This window comes from Nyctibius grandis, chromosome 3 (assembly GCF_013368605.1).
Source record: "Nyctibius grandis isolate bNycGra1 chromosome 3, bNycGra1.pri, whole genome shotgun sequence".
Classification (NCBI taxonomy): Eukaryota; Metazoa; Chordata; class Aves; order Nyctibiiformes; family Nyctibiidae; genus Nyctibius; species Nyctibius grandis.
The window spans coordinates 38042928-38059615 of NC_090660.1; the positions used below are offsets into that span (position 1 = coordinate 38042928).

Consider the following 16688-nt stretch of genomic DNA (forward strand, 5'->3'; position numbering starts at 1 on the left):
AATCTTGAAGAAAGGACCAAGACTACAGAAGACAAGAGTCGGCAATTTAGGACATCCTACATTCACTTTTCAGCTGTCTCCTGAGGAAAACACACAACCTTCTGGTAACAAGAGATGCATATTGTACAGATGCGGCAGTTTCTATAATGAAACTCCAGATATAAATGATAATATCCGTAATACAAATCATAATTCTAAAATATATCTGAATATGTGTGTGTATATATCTATCTCTAAAAAGAAAATTATCTCATTTTCTTTTATACACATATAAACATCTGGTTAATATGCCCCATAAAAATGTTTCCTTATTTAGGACTAATATTTTAAATAACCAAATTTTAAACAGTCCCTTAGAATATTTTTTTAAACACTACTCAGAAACGAAGAACTATCTCAGAGTATTCAAAAAGCACACACAAAATAAATTAACAGCATACAAATGTGGTTATATTGTTCAGAAAGTCCAATTCTCCCATTTGAAATGAAATGGAGACCAGTGTACCTTAGGGTGAATTATCCATCAATGTCCAAATTCATTCTCTCTTTCCATGTAAATCTTCGTGTGAATTTAGCTATGTTTCCATAAAGCAAGAAACATGGTAAATGCGCAGAACTCTTGCGAAAGGGAGTCGTGTTTCACTGTGTAAGAGCAGCTTTTGCTGAAGGGCAGCAAGTCAACATTTTATCACCATCTGAACACTAGCAACACCTGTGCCCTCGTAAGCTTCACACCTTGAATTAGCAGCAACATACTTGATGGGTTCAGTAGTAATTTTTCTTCCAGTATTGGATTACACTACTTTGAATATACAGTAGAAGTCTAGTACTTGTGTGCAACAATAATCCACATTTATCATCTGAGAACTCATAAATACACATGGAAACAAAGGTGAAAGAGAATTAAACCTCATTTTGAGTTAAAATGTTTTCACTCCACATACAGAAACAGCAGTGAAAAACACGTATAAAGGAGATGGACAGCAGAAACAGAAGAAAAAGAGTACAATAACTAAAACTATAAGTAGGTCATTATTAAAAGGGCAAGTTGCAATTAAAATTGATCAACAGAAGATGTACACTGTACCATCTGCATAAATGCTTAAATGCAGCATTATTTTGCACATCACATACAGTTGATGTGATTTCTAAGCAGCATATTATAACAGCTGGCATACTTACTAATAGATTTATGGTAACTGAATATTTAATTTCTCCAGCTCTTAATTTACAGTAGTTATGCATTAGCCTTTGAAGCTCTTTGTCAGCCTTTTAGAAGTCCGGGTTACATATCCATGACTATTTAGCGTCTTGATAAGAAAGTTACAAATATTCACCTTCAATGAACTTTCATACAATACAAAGATATTAAATATCTTCTTAAGCAGAATAATTTCAATACTATTAGTTTTCTTTTTGCATTTTCAAAATAAACACAAGGACCTTTGTAACTTCCAAAGTGAAGGTTGTTTTAAGGCAGTAAAAGATCTGTATTAAGATTTCCATGATTGTTTATGGTGTCTATGTGAATAAAGCATATTACACACAATTGCTCTCATATTTATCTACATGACTTCGTTATACTGTACATGATTTAGCAGTCTTCTTGAGAAATTTAAAGTGCCACAGTTCAAATGTGCTCATCTGTCTTTTCATGGGCTTCTAGTCCATTCTAGTTGCTTTCAGGAATGAGCCCTTGCCTTACTTAAAGAGAAGTCTTTTTAGGGGAAAAAAGAATTCATCCTTCTCTGCTGTGCTAACTAGAATCCAGTGGTCGAACCAATCCTTCTTTGTAAACACGAAGAATAGCTTCACAAACAAATTTGTATTGACTCTGTGTAAGAAAGAAAAAACAAAAACATTTATGGATGTCTAGTTAAACTCCTGATTATATGGTAGTATTTAATAGGACTAACAGTCCAGCTGCTTCTTTTTCTCCTGGACTATGACAGGAGAGGAGATACAAAGACGGAAGGAGAAAATCCAGCTCTCCTGGCTGTGTTCACAGTAAAAAAAGGTAACATTTACTCTTCTTTGAAGGACAAGCATTAAAAATCTCACACCAAGGAAAACACAACCCCCAAATTTAAAAGAATACATGCTTACATCTCAAGGAATAGGATTTATATGTAAAAGCTATGCAAATTTATATGATTCTTCTGACTTTAAGTTCAACTGGTTATTTATGTTCTTTATACATCTCATCTTTTTTTTGGTACTGTTACCTGATTATTACAAGTATTCTAACCTTGCCAATCCTGCAGTTTTGTATTACTGGACACATTTAAGTTTTGTGACCAAAAACACATTTAAAGTTACCATATAGGATACATAGGTCCAACTGCCTTGCTAAAAACTTTTTTTTTTTTTTTTTTTTTTTAAAACACCTACACTATTCCAGAAGATGGAGTCACTTTATTTTCAACTTGTGATCAGACCACACATCTCCTTTTGTAACAGAAGGGGATCAAAACCTTTGGAATTAATATTTTTGAAGAGTAGCAGCCACATTAGTTCTGTCACCCAACATTTTGAGATTATTTAGTCCTTATAAAGTCTTCACAAATTAGATGATTAGTGTTTCTTTTCTGAATTATGCTATTACAAAGACTATTTCTTCCATGATCTTGTGATGTACCTATTTGTTAAAAGGAATTAGCTTGTGAGCCTCTTTCTGAAAAGTGATACAAGGAGACATTAGCAATAGGACTAGTGTAGAACTAAAAATCCATGTAGCCTTAATAAATTTTTATGACTAACACAATCCTGAGAACACAAGATGATGGAAATTTAAAAGAACTTACTAAGATCAAAGCATCTCTCCCCTGTTCTCTGAAAGTACCTTTCACTATTGTCCAAACCCCAAAATGAACACCTTTCTCCAAAGCTCCATGTCATATATTCAGAGAAGCTCAGCTTCACATTTTCTAAATCCCTTTTTACACCTTTAAAATGTTCTCCCAGCTGCCCTTGTATGTCAGCTCTCATCAGCTCTCCAGGAGCATCTGGAAACTTTCTCCCAATATCTCCCAAAGGACAGAGGGCTAAAAGACACAGCTTGAACTGTGAAGGACCTTAGGTCGCATTTAAATACCAGTAGTTAAGAATGTTATTCTTGTCCATAACCTGCAATACATTTTCTCTTAAGTACATAAAAACTTAAGGAAAACTGGGGGATGGAAATTAATTTCCTGCATCTCGATTTTCCTGCCTTTTCTTTCAACTCTTCAGTCAATTACTCCCACCTTCAATATCACTCTGTTCTTTTGTCTTTATTTCTTAATTACCTTGACTTTTCTCTTCATTGTTACTGTCATTTGCATATTTCTACTGCCTGAACAAGTCAAGTGTGATATTTAGCTCTGTTCAATACTTCTGTTAACTCCTTTGTGTGATCAAGTTACTGAAGAAATAAGAACAAACAATTCAGCATTGCTTCCTCTGACTCAGACTCTGACTACTTGTTTTCTTTGCTCTTATCTGTTGTATGTATCCCTACTGCTCACTCAGCTGATAACTAGTTCTATTACGTACGTCCTAAAGCACTGCTTTCCGTATTGTTTAGTATCTCTAATTTCGATTTAATGGAATGTAATGGTTAGTTTTTCTTTTTTTTTTTAATTCTTTTTTTTAAATGAAAGGCCATACAGTTACACAAATTTTGTTGTAGCTTTATTATTGTGGTCGAAACTTTTGCTTTGCTGTTCCTGATGACCAAAGTACAGGTCTTTGAGAAACTACAGCTTTCACATGATCAACAGCAGACACTAATCTGACCAGTTAATAGCTCTAGTGAGTCCATTCTTATTTACTGAGTATCCCCTTTCTGATGGTAACTCACAACATGCATCTGGCTATGTGTATCATCTTAGAATTAGAGCACGCACACACAATCCCCACAGGGCAGCTGAACAAGCTTCAGGCAAGGCTATTACAACTGAACAATCCCTAATGGATTCTCCCAGAAGCTCTAATCTGAATATCAAATATGAGCAGTGGGGCTAGCTCGAATGCAGGCATGGGAATGTGATAGAGCACCCAGGACATATCAAAATGTTAACATGCAGCTCTTTGATATGCTCCTTTCTCACAGTTGAGCGCTAGCTTCTGTGTCTCATTTACAGCACAGTATGCCAATTCTGCTCATTGGCTTTTCACAACAGTATCTGCATATTTGAGAAATAAACAGTGAATTTCCTTTCACAGTATTGCTGCTACAGATCACCCCTCTCCTGATTTAGTGAACTGTGGAACACCGCCAGCAAGGTAAAGAATCTTATTTTAAATACTGAGTTTTCCACACTCTGGGTCTGATTGTCAGTGTATTTATCATTATTCTCCATATTCTTCAGTTATGTCAAACTGTAGAGTGCAAGAACAATTCCTGCTGATTCCTGTTGTAACAGGACGTACTCGGCCTTTTGGCAAGCTGAAGTTTACTTCAGGTTCCTATGTCTGATTCCCAAAAAGATGACCACCCTGTAGACAGTTTAAGCCTGAACTTGCTCAGTTCATTTTAGAAACTGAGGGGTGCAGACAGGTACAACTCCAGATGTCAACATTCAGCTTCCTTAACCTTGAGGCTAGCCTTTCTCTTCTCATGACATCTCATGTCATAAGCTCAAATTTCATTTCTGCAAGGAACAGGCAGGGGACTCTTCAGACAAATCCCTCCTCAACCATACAGTCCTGACGCACTTCCAGAGAGTACACTCATACTGCAATGAATGACAAGAGTCCCAGCAGCGTGCATGAACAATCTCTGCTCAAAGAGCACTCCGTTACACAAGCAACTGTAATTCCTGACACTTTCACACCCTTTGATAATGCAAGGCTTTTTCCCCATCTAGTCAATCATAATGCTAGCACCGGTAGTCATTAACCTGTTAGTGAATAGAATTTGTCTTTTCAAGTTACCCTCTTCCTTCCTTTGATCAAGTAGAAACCAAGGCATTTTCTTTTGAAGATGAGACACAGAAATGCCCAAGTTAACTGTTGACTTTATGGGTATAAACCCCTTTACTTCCATTTTTCATAGAGCGTTTAGCTCTCTGAGGTAATCCACACTTAATATTCTGTCTCATTCAACTTCTATTCAAGAAAGCAGAGCCTCCCATCCCTCATCCTTGGTCTCTAACATGAGCATGTTCATTTCCAAAGCTGACACAGAACTGTCCTTATGATCTCAAATTTGAACTACTTCTATCTTAAAATCACCTTCTACTTTCCTATTTCAGTTATTGATACTCCCCAAGTTTTCCTGAATTTCATTCTTGCCCTTTGTTTTTCCAAACTGGAGTAGTGGCACAATTTTAGAAAATACATATATCGTTCCTATCAAATTTCTATCCCTAAAGTGGCCTCTTGAAAAGCCACTTCCTCTCTTCAAATCATACCACAAACACTTTAATTTTACCTTCAGTTTAATAACTTCCTGTAAGGCTCTGTACTAGGAATGAAAAGGAAAAAATTATTCTAGCTTCTCGCACAGAATGTAGATGAAGGACCATAAACAGATGATTTGTGCAAGTCTGACTGTACATTCTAGCTACTTGCAAGGTATAGAAATCAATTATCTTTTAATGGCAAGGTAAGAAATATTTACAAAGAAGTTAAATACACATCTCACAAGCAAAGCAGCCTTCGCCACCACATTATGTTATGCTAAATGTAGGATGCATGAAATATAATGGCAACTAAAGACTCATACAACTAGATAATTTAAAATTTTTTTTGATACATTTTAGAACTGGACAAGTGCAGTGTATATACACAGAAAATGAGGCTTCCTCTCCATCACTTACTGATGTCTGCACCATCATAGCTCGCTGGTCTCGCATTTTTCGGACAATATCCAGTGGATAAACAGGTTGGTTTCTTTCAATTAAGCACATGGCTGTTTCCATAGTGACCAATACACCAGTGCGACCGATTCCAGCGCTGTGAAATGTAACAGAAAAATAGTCTATAAAATTAGATTTTTGCAATGCAGCAGATTCATATCACAGTCTTAATACTAGGATGCTAAATAGCCTTAGAAATTACAGGAAGAGCTTAATAAAATTAGAACAGAGTGCAAAGCTTATCTTTAAAGCAACTTCAGTAATATTTCCTACCAATTATTACAAAGAAAAGAATTTTTATATAAATAAAACTAAAAACTCACTTAAAGTAAATGGATTTTTAACAATTATAATTGCTTACAAATCTAAATGTACTGGTTTGGTATTTTTGACTAAAAAAGGTAAGAGCTAATTGACTGCTTTTTGACAGTCACTTAAACAGCAGAAAAAAGCTTTGCAGTACCATTCAAAATGAGGTTACAACGGTGCTAGAGGATAAAAATGGAGAACTTACATTACAGATTACCAGCTCTGTGATAATTACGTGACTAAGCCATTTCACCAAAAGGTTGCAGGAGAAAGGGAGAGAAAAGAAACTTGTCCTTTAGATACAACACCAGTGCTTCTGTTCTCCAACAACAAACACTGGTATTGCAGTTTAACATTTTCATCTAATTCAAGGAATTGTATTGAAGACAAACTTTTCAAAGCAAATACTTATTCTAAGGCTGAACCAAATCTATAAGAATTTTAAAACACAAGTACCTGCAGTGAACAAGGACCGGCTCATTCTCTACTCTCTTTGGCCTCATACAGGTCACAAACTCCAGGAAGTCCATGGAGTCATCAGGAACACCATGATCAGGCCAAGCAACGTACTGGAGATGGGTGATGGTGTGTTGCTGTTCTGTCTAAAATACAGTAAAGTTTTCGAAAAGTGTTCAGTAACTCCTGTATTGATGTTTACTAGACACATGTCATACTTTTCACAGTAAGCATATTCTGCAGGTGCTGTAAGATGCATGATAAAAAATTTCTGTCATTTTAAAATACAGAATGAAGAATGAACATATAATTCTTAGAATGTAAAAGGCATAACATTTTCTAAATAAATGAGGTACCAAGCTTAACTTCTGTGATCTAAACAGATTTTCTGTTTTTTAATTTATTGACTGTTGACCTATTATACCTTGACATCAGTGACTGCCCTGAGGTAAAATGCTACAAGACTTATGCATAATAGTACTATGTAATAGTTTAGAACAGGATGGAAGAAACAGTTGAAAACAGCAGGAGAACTATTCAGAACAACATCAAAATAACAGGGCCTTGGAATTGCACAATCACAGCTCAATAGGATGCTAATGAGACTCTACGTACACTATAGCATTGAGGAATGCTACGCTGCACACTGGTTCAATGCCGTAAGGTGCGTATCATCTGTTCATTACCTGCAGCACATTAAGTCCTCCCATAAAAAAAAAACGAATGCCATTTTTATCTTATTATGCAATCCAAACCAATCTCTCAAAGTACAGTTGCAGATCTATTCTAAATATGCATGTCTATGTGTACTTACAGATTCAGTTATAATATAGTTGCCTGCAAGATCTGCTAACTCTGGTTTCTCTTAGAAAACAATATATATATTGTTCATACATATTTGACGTACATACATGAACGATTTCTGTATGACCCACAGAAGAACATTTTTCCTTATGGAAGCAATTTAATTAGTTAAAAGATTCTGTTGTATGAAGAGTTCTTTTGTCATTCAGTTATACCTAAAAAAACCCAGTTTTACAGAAGTTCTTTCAGTTTAGCTCTTTGTTAACTTTGATTATGAAATCACTCAGTCATCTTTGCCTTCAGATTGGGCTCAACTGCCACGTTACAGATGTAACCAATGACTAGGGTGGGAAGGAAAAAACCTAAGACACTCCTGAGCTCTGCTGCATCATGCAATGAGGGTATCTCACCCTTTACAAACTGACACAAGGCTTCACATTGTTCCTTTATTTCTCCCACACGTTTAGCAACAGTTAAACTGTTAGCTGCATTTTATCGATGTCCATTACTAGACTTAACATTTGACACCCTACTGAAATGAAACTGTCCTTTATTGCTGTATTAGTCCATAAAAGCCGGCCTTTCCCTAGTGGTCCATGCAAGAACGTTTTCATGATGCTAGTGATTTTAAGAGGCTTTTTTCCTTTTCTCTTAAGTGCACAACTACTGAAATATATGGCCTTTAACTGCTTGCTTTCCTCTTCCACTTGAGGAAGCAGTTCCACTCCCAGGAAGCAGGCTAGTAAGATACAGAAGACAGAATAACTACTGCCTATGTACGAAGTAGAGTCCTAGGAAATGCGTTTATTCCAGTCAAAGTAATTGCAGAAATTTACAATTGGCTCCAGAGACATGAAAATAAACAACACAGCTCATACTTTGCTTCTAAAAGGCAGAGCCTGAGAAATCATAATTAAAAGGTATAGCACAAGGCCCAAGCGGACAATGTAATCTAACATTAATGACCAAGCTTGCTGTAATACAGATTGTATTGGGATCTATCATCCAGGTCATTAAAAGACCCCACAACGACCAGGATCTCTGCAAGAAAAAGCATGGCTTTTTGCTACTCAGTTTTGCTGCCATTATGTAGTTGAGTTTGATCAAATGATTACACTTTAAATTTTTCTGAAATGCTACAGATTGAAAAAATACAAAAACATGACAAGAAAATGTCATTAAGTCCTCTTTTGCAAATCTGTGCATGCTTACTCAGAACCTCTTCAAAAGGGAAATGAGATAACTCAGCAATTACATGTAACCGTTTGAGCTGATTCTCTTAAATCAGACACACTTGAATTACAGCATTTGGGTGAGACAAAGACCTGATTCATTCTAAAATTATCCATGAGTAACTATCCACTTAGCTTCCATGTGCATCAAGAACTTCAGGCCATGCATCGTGGATAAGTGCCAGTGGCACACTGAAACACCTAAGAAGAACCGACAATGATTTGTAGCATCAAAAGCCATTTTAAAAGCTTAGAAAAGAGGAAAGAGTTAACTATTAATTTTACTTATTAGTAATCCAGGCTGGAATGTATTAAGAATTGCTTTTTTTTAAAAAAATAGTTCATAGACGTTAAGTACAAGCATATTACATAAGACTTCTTCAGAGTAAGAATACACTGTAGGAACACAGAATTAATCCTCAGAGCTGCTTCTTTTGGTGTGATCATCATCATTTTTTGTTATGTACCTTATTCGTCGCTAGAGACCAACATAGCTGTTTGTTAATTGTTCCAGGTATGCCTCGAGCTTCAGTATCGTTTTCTAGTTATTTGTGTTTTGATATAACCAGTTTTGATTCTTTTGATTTTTCTAATTCTAATACTTTTATGTCTCACGCAGAAGATATAAAATCAGTACTATGATGAAGCTATTTTTAGTGTTGGTTTGGTGGTTTTTTTTTTTTTTTAAATATAGAATCTTCAAGTCTTTACACTCATAACGAAAGTCAGTTTAAATTCAGAAAATGTCAGTCAAATACCACCACACATGGAAATAACTGGCATTAGAAGACCATCATGGTTACTAAACTCTAGCACTCATATTAAAAAAATGTGCTAGAATTATAGTTACTAGTCCCATAGTGTGCCCCACTGTACATGTCCTGTTAACAATACTTATTTTTAAACACACTATTTCTACCAGACCCTGCTTCTTTGTACAAGTCTGGTAATGGAAAATAAAGCGGTAGCTTCTCATTATACTCAAGGTGCTGTCCAAACCTTATTCTCTGCAAGTCAGCTTAAATCCTCTCCACAATTTTTTTTTTTTGCACTGAGATTTTCAATGACAGTCATTATTGTAGCTTCCTAATGACTGATAAACGTAGAATTTATCTTTATAAAATTTGGCTTTACTAGTCCTGTTTTACAAGTCTAAACTTACAGAAAGTGAGACAGCAAGCTGTGGGTTGCTCACAGCCCAGTTGCTAACTTTGCCTAACTTGACATTATACATCTTGTTGTTACAAAAACATTTAAAGTTTTTTGCACTCACATGGACTGATTTCAATTGAATTTGTGTAACTGGTATTTCCACAAATCAGCTTAAAAATGGTGGATCCAAAAAAATGAGTTCAAACAACTTACAGACTCCAGCGACACTTCTGAATTACGTAATTTGCCCCAGTTCATCGTTAGCCATTTGGCTGACATTCAGCTGCTTCACAACACTGACCCACATTTACTTGGCAAGCAGCTACAGAGATCTAAGACATCTTATGTGTCCCAAGTTATTTGTTACTGTCCTTCAGATAATGCTTATTGTTGCTGCAAAGATGTCAGCCAAAAAAAAAAAAAAATGCCCTTGTACCTACCCCTCCTATGCAAATGCAAGGCATCTTACTGCAAATGCAACTTCATGTTTAATGTTGCAAGCAAAAGTTTCAGTGAACCAATCTAAGAATCTTTAACATGAGCAAACTCAACATTTTCTCCCACAAACTGTTGTATGACATGTATCTGGCAAGGAAGACAAATGGCATGGAAAGCCTCAGCCCAAACAATTAAGATGTGTAAAAATTACAGAGATTCTGTTTTCAGCTGTTTATAGCAGAAACTGCTGGCAGGATAGTCATTTACATTGCTGCTTTTGTTTCATCTAATATCTATTTAACACAGTCACTAGAAGGCCTACATGGCAGTCATTCATACACAGAAAGATACCAGTCATTCTTCATCTTGCAATTTTATCTCCCTTCAGCAAACAGCAATATCCTTTCTTAGCAAAATAGTTTTATGCTTAATTTTCCATTTGTTTGAATTGCTGCATCAATTTATTTTCTTTTTTTTTTTTTTTCCAAACCATCCCCTCCATCATTGTGAAATCTGTGCGACTAAATTCACAGGAAACTCTTTCACAAATATGCCTTTCCAACAGAAATCAAGTCTCTTGCGAGTTTTGAAGCTTTATCCATCTTACTAGTAAAAGCTACTTGTCTTCATAAAGACCAGTCCAATGATGCTCACACTAGTTCAGGGAATAATAAAACCTTGGTTTGAATTCAGATGACTTTTTATGTATTCTTCCAAGAATATAACAACAATATCTGTGAGAGGTAGTACATACAAAGCTTTGCAAAGTCTACTCAAACACAAGATGCCTCCAGAAGAATACATCTGGTCAGCTTTAAGAAAGCAGCTCAAATGGTATGTAAAACTAGGAGATACTTCAGTGTTTCAGATAGTTCTTTTGCTATGTTTTAACAAGCTACAAAGGTTTTTGTTTCCATCTGAAATACCAAACGCATACAGAGCTATCAATTATTAGGGTCATATTTTTACTATATGGGTCAGCTCAATGTTGAGTGTTCTTCTGAGTGTAGCCACTTTATTTAAGTGTACAAATAAACTATCCTTCAGTGGAAAAAAAACACCAAACAACAAAACCAACAACAAATCACCCTCAACACAACCTTCCCCTCACCACAACAAACACACATCCACCTAGGACTAGCTTTAGCATGCTTTTGTCTAACCTAGATGAAACCTATGCAAGCATAAGCCTTTTCATTAGAAAAGATGTTCTCAACTGAGAGCTATCATGAGACAACTTACACAGTTGAAGATCCTTGCAACTTTCACATCTGTTAACATGTCTACGATGACACACTATATTCTCACTCAACCTTTATCTCAAAAAGAATTAACTTGTATTACAAAAAAAACCTGACTGCCCCATTCTCATTATGAATTTGACTTATCACATGCTAGTAAATTGACACCTGAAGTGAAAACACATACTGAATACAGTCATAGGTGAATTTACTCAAAATTATGTACCAGTTTGATAAATACTAACCAATAAAAAGTATAAAAGTACTAACCAAACAAGTATTTGAAAAGAGTAAACTAAAATTTACAAGAAGCACTAGCTAACCAAATTTAATTTGCAATCAACTAATTTGAGTGACAGGGACTAACAGTTTGTCTACATATACTCTGCAGTACTGCATTAATGAGGTGAATTTCTTCAGTGCTGACACTCAAGTTTATCACTTACAGATTAATCGGCTGAAAAACAGAATCAAAAATCATGCTGCTCCTGACTGGATGGTTTCTCACAGCTAGAAACTGAAACGCTGTAAACCATCTTAACTGAAAGACCTTTAAGTACTGGCATCTTACATGTTTATGACTACAAAGGAAACCTTAATCATGTTAAAACAACTTTGGATGCACTGTCAAGTGATAGATTCAGTTACAAATTTATGAGACTAAAGGACTGGTTATCTTACTGTAAGATCATCAATGAAATGTTACATTTTGAAATAGATGTTTCCTTTTTCTTACTACTAACAATTCTAGTAACAGTAAAATCTATTTAACTATACAGAAGTTTAAAAGATTGAGTAGTATTGGAACTGTAAATTAGCATTTGGTCAGTACACAGTGATTTCTTACACATGTATCTTATAATAGCACAAACCCTTTATCTTTTTAGAAAATACTTGTGACCACAGAATTATGGAAAAGAGATGAAGGGGGAAATATATAAGAAATGTAGGACAACTTACAAACAAAAGCCAAACTTCATCCTGTATATTCAGGTTATGGGAAGTCTAGATGTGATCTGACACAACACAAGCTGATATGCAAGAAGTATTCCATGTATTTAACTTTCGCTTTGCTTTATAACCCTTCCATTAGCATGAAGTATTAACAGCTAAGGAATGTAAGTACCTTACATAAACTGAGCACATCTCAATTGAGATATATAAGGATTGTTTTGCTTTTTGAACTCTGACTAAAGACAATGAAAAGGAGCTGGTGAGATTCTGCGTCTTCTCTCAAAACAACACTATTACGATTCACTTCTTTGTTAGCTATTCTAGCTGCAAGTGCCATTAACCAAGTGACCCATATTTCATGCTTGAAAGTGCACAGTTACTTAGAAAAAAATCATTGAAATTCGAAATACTTGTGAGAGTGACTGCAAAACTGTCTACAGAAAAGCACTAAAGTTCGTCATGAAGCTTATTAAAATACCTGTATAGCATAATGTATTAATGTATTATAGAACTTCAAAAAGTATGTTTTTGAAGAAGCTCTAAAGAAATAATCACACTATGTTTATTCATACAATATATATATATTCTTTTTATAAAATGTGCATATATATACACATGCATATATCCACACACAGAGATGCACAGACATGGAGTCTATATCTACCTATCTATACATGTATTCATTCAGCTTGCCTGGTGATAATTAAAGATAATGGCCATTTACCTCAACATTTGTGATCACCATTTCTCTAACAACATAAGCAATCGTACAGTCTTCAGAGTGGCATCTGACACGAAAGTTGCCATATTCCATTACGTCTGGTGGATCAGGCCAATACTGATGACATTTGGTCTGTAAAGAAAATTAAGCACACATCAAGACTGCGTACAAGCACTTCTGCTTCCAGCCTCCTTTCCTATGCTATGGTTCAGGGAATTCAAGTAGCGATATAAAATCTATTCTGGTTTGTTGGTGAGGTGTTTACATCCAAATTGGAAAATAATATGACAAAATAGGCTAAATTATCTATAAACTTTTGTTTTAGTCATTTATAATAAAAATACAGGTAAATTGGATGCAAGAGGCTTTTTGTCCAGTGCTTATCTGCAACTGACAAAATGACTTCTCAAGGCATAATGTAGGAGGAGAAACCAATGGATTTATTCCATCTTAAGAAGAAAAGTGTAGGGGGAGAATTTATAACTAACTTCATCCATCTACTAGCAGCTTATAGCGAAGACAGAGCCACACTTTTCTTGTAAGTGAACAATGAAAGGACAAGAGGCGACTGAAAAAAAGATGCTAACAGGGAAATTCTGATTAAATGTTGGCAAAAATTTCTGTGAGAATGGTCAAGCACAAAAACAAGATGCCCTATGAAGCTGTGGAACCTCCATCCATGGAAATAATCAAAATTTAACTGACATGATGCTGTGCAACCTGCATGAGGAGTGGACCAGATATCTCTACAGGTCCCTTCAAACCTCAGTTACTCTTAGACTTTGAAGCAAGATCGTGCTGGGATGCAAAAAGTAGTGCGAACCAGGCTGTGCCCCCCTATTCCATCACTGCAGTCTCACGGCTGAGGAAAAGAGCAAGGTGGGGATCATTTCTGTAGACCCTAAGAGATTCTGCACAGAGAGAGGGAGCAGGAAAAGGAAAACCCACAGCACTATCACCCCTTAACATGCACCCCCCAGCATGCCTGGTACTTGTCTGACTGCTTCCATAAGAACGGTTTCCCTTCTCCTCTCCCTGAAAGCAAGTGATGAAGGTAATGAAGTGACCCTAGCTATCTTCTAAAGATTGCTTCCTTAACTTGAGTATTAGTTTTCAGGCCACTAAGAGCTACGAGTTACTTCAGTTTTTAACAGGAATTCACTGAATGGGAAAAATGTCTTCATCTTCCCATTCAACTGTATTTTGTGTTTTAATACAAAAACATTTTTAAAACATATTAATGCTTATAAACATCAGTAGCAAGAATACTACATAGAAAGTTGTTGCAGGCACAAAAATCCGCAGTAACTGGGTCATAGAATGAAAGTCGCCCTTCAGGCTTCCTAGGGAAAATTTAGCTCATAAACTCAAAGAACTGATGAACAACTTTAGTTCATGTGTGTGTCATTTGTCAGAGATGCATATTTCTTCTCTATGTCAGATGTAAGACTGAAGACAGAGATCTTCTCTTAAATGGCTAATTGTATCTAAGTGCTAAAGTTATAAACAAAGGCCCAGAAACATACGTACTGATGCATTAAAGTGTAATCTGCTCTCTGCCTCAGACAGGTTTCATGCAAGGCCATAATGGCTTAACCTTCAAGCCTACCAATGTGTGACAAGCGAAGTGTGCAAACGGACCTGATGTATTGTACATGCAGTTTGAGGTACACCAAAATACACGTGAGAGCTGAAGTGGAATTCAGTATTAAAATTACATCCATGAAATACCCTATCTTTTTTAAAAGAAAACAGATCAATGAATTCTGCATACAACCATAAGGAATTATTTTCTCTCCTGTCTTCTGCTGCTGATAGTAAAGAGGCTGATCTTCGGATGCCTACCACTACTGCTGAAGTTATAAAGTTTTCCTTTTTCTGGTTCACCTTCTAAAAGGCAGATAGATAGGCACATCTAGTCAGTGTACATGTAAGTTTTGTAGAAACAATCCTAATGCTAATATCTATTCCTCATTTTAGAAGGTAAGCTTAGAGTAGCACTGATGACAGAAGGTTTGTCACCTTATTTCCCATCTAACAAAAGGCTGAAATGTTGTGGAATATACTGAACTTGAAGTATTCCAGTGAGATACTAGTTCAGCGAAATCCTTGTTCACTGAAGACTGCTCAAGTTTGCCCATCAACATAAAGTTTCCAACATTTCATCCCAGTAATTACATATTCTCATCTTCCACTTCTGCAACTCCAGTCTTGTAAATAATTGCCATCATGTAACAAATATAAACCAAGCGGTTTCCAAGTACAAGTCCACTGGACTTATGAAAAAGGTACCCTAAAGTCCAGTTGAGCTATAAGAAAATCCAAGGGAGGCATAAAAAACCATCTTGACACAACTTCACATACACTGTACTGACAACTTTATTTAACTGTGTGCGACCAGAACAGCTGAGTTATAATTGTCCTCTTCACTGCCTATACGTTTTAATAATAATTGTTACCTGCTCCAAAAGAAGCCCAACAAATTGATATTCCCAACACATTTATATTTCAGCTTTAGTTAATTTGGTTTCTCTACCAACTTATCAACATTGCTTGTGCCATCTATAACATTTTTTGTCTGTAACTTCTTTTTAAACTAATACAGAGTGGCAAGAGCTGAAAATTTTGAAATGTTAAAATTTCTTAATTCTACCTTTCTTAGGGCTCAGTTTTCAATGGTTTGAAATCCAAATTTTAACCATTATGCCTGAAACTTTTACTGTAGTAGTTTATCTGAAATACTTTCTGCTTTAAATTTAAGCCAAAATATTACATCCATTTCTAAAAAATGAACATTACTGGGGAAAAAAAAGAAGTTTTTTAACCTATAATACAAATCTTAACAACATTGAAAAGAGATAGTCTAGAATCTTCCAGGGTTTGGCAGAAGGTTTGGCATTTGGCACTGAGGATACTCTGGCAAGAACATACATCTTTTTCCACCCCTGAAAATTCACCCACAAACTGGGCAAATGTAAAACATCTCTGAAAGTAAACAAAACTTAGAAAAAGTGTCTGGTGTATAAATGTACAAGAAGGATGGTTAGAAGCTAGCAACAAATTGTCTTGAATGTTCCAACTCACTGGGCAAAGTATAGACCAGTATTAACCTGCGTTTCTCCTCAATACAAGCTATTTTGACAGCAATACAGTTGAAAGATGAAGGGAGCATTTTCATACCAGCTGATGTTTCAATAACGTCTGTCTCCATGAATAGCTACATAACCTGGCCAATGGTTAACATTTGTTGCTTTCCAGCTTTCACACTTCTTTCATACATTTCAAGGAGGAATTACAGTGTTACTTAACTGTCCCTACTTACGTCTCAATCATTATGCTGTTTAAGACCTAAAATACTTGCTCTCTTGCTTTCCAAAATAGTTTTTTGACTGGGATCCCAGGTAAATTTTACATTGTAGGATAGATCACATAGGAAATATAAATAAAGGCTAGAGTAAAGGCATATGAGAGTCATCATCTTCTTCCTCTCTTAAAAAAAAAAACTGTTCAGTTTTCAGCTTCTAAAACTCCAAACCCA

At 35.8% G+C, this 16688-nt stretch overlaps 1 protein-coding gene across 2 annotated transcripts in view; it reads right to left on the bottom strand.

Annotated features, from left to right (window-relative positions):
* Positions 1-282: 282 nt before the first annotated feature.
* The window catches only part of PTPN3 (protein tyrosine phosphatase non-receptor type 3), a 103863-nt gene continuing 87457 nt past the window's right edge, over positions 283-16688 (bottom strand). For both annotated transcript variants that reach the window (XM_068395956.1, XM_068395955.1), the window contains 4 exons: positions 13154-13282; positions 6609-6754; positions 5805-5940; positions 283-1834 (listed from right to left, as the gene is read on the bottom strand). In XM_068395956.1, the coding sequence (XP_068252057.1) occupies positions 1757-1834; positions 5805-5940; positions 6609-6754; positions 13154-13282 (489 nt within the window). In that variant the 3' untranslated portion in view covers positions 283-1756. The remainder of the gene's footprint in view (positions 1835-5804; positions 5941-6608; positions 6755-13153; positions 13283-16688) is intronic.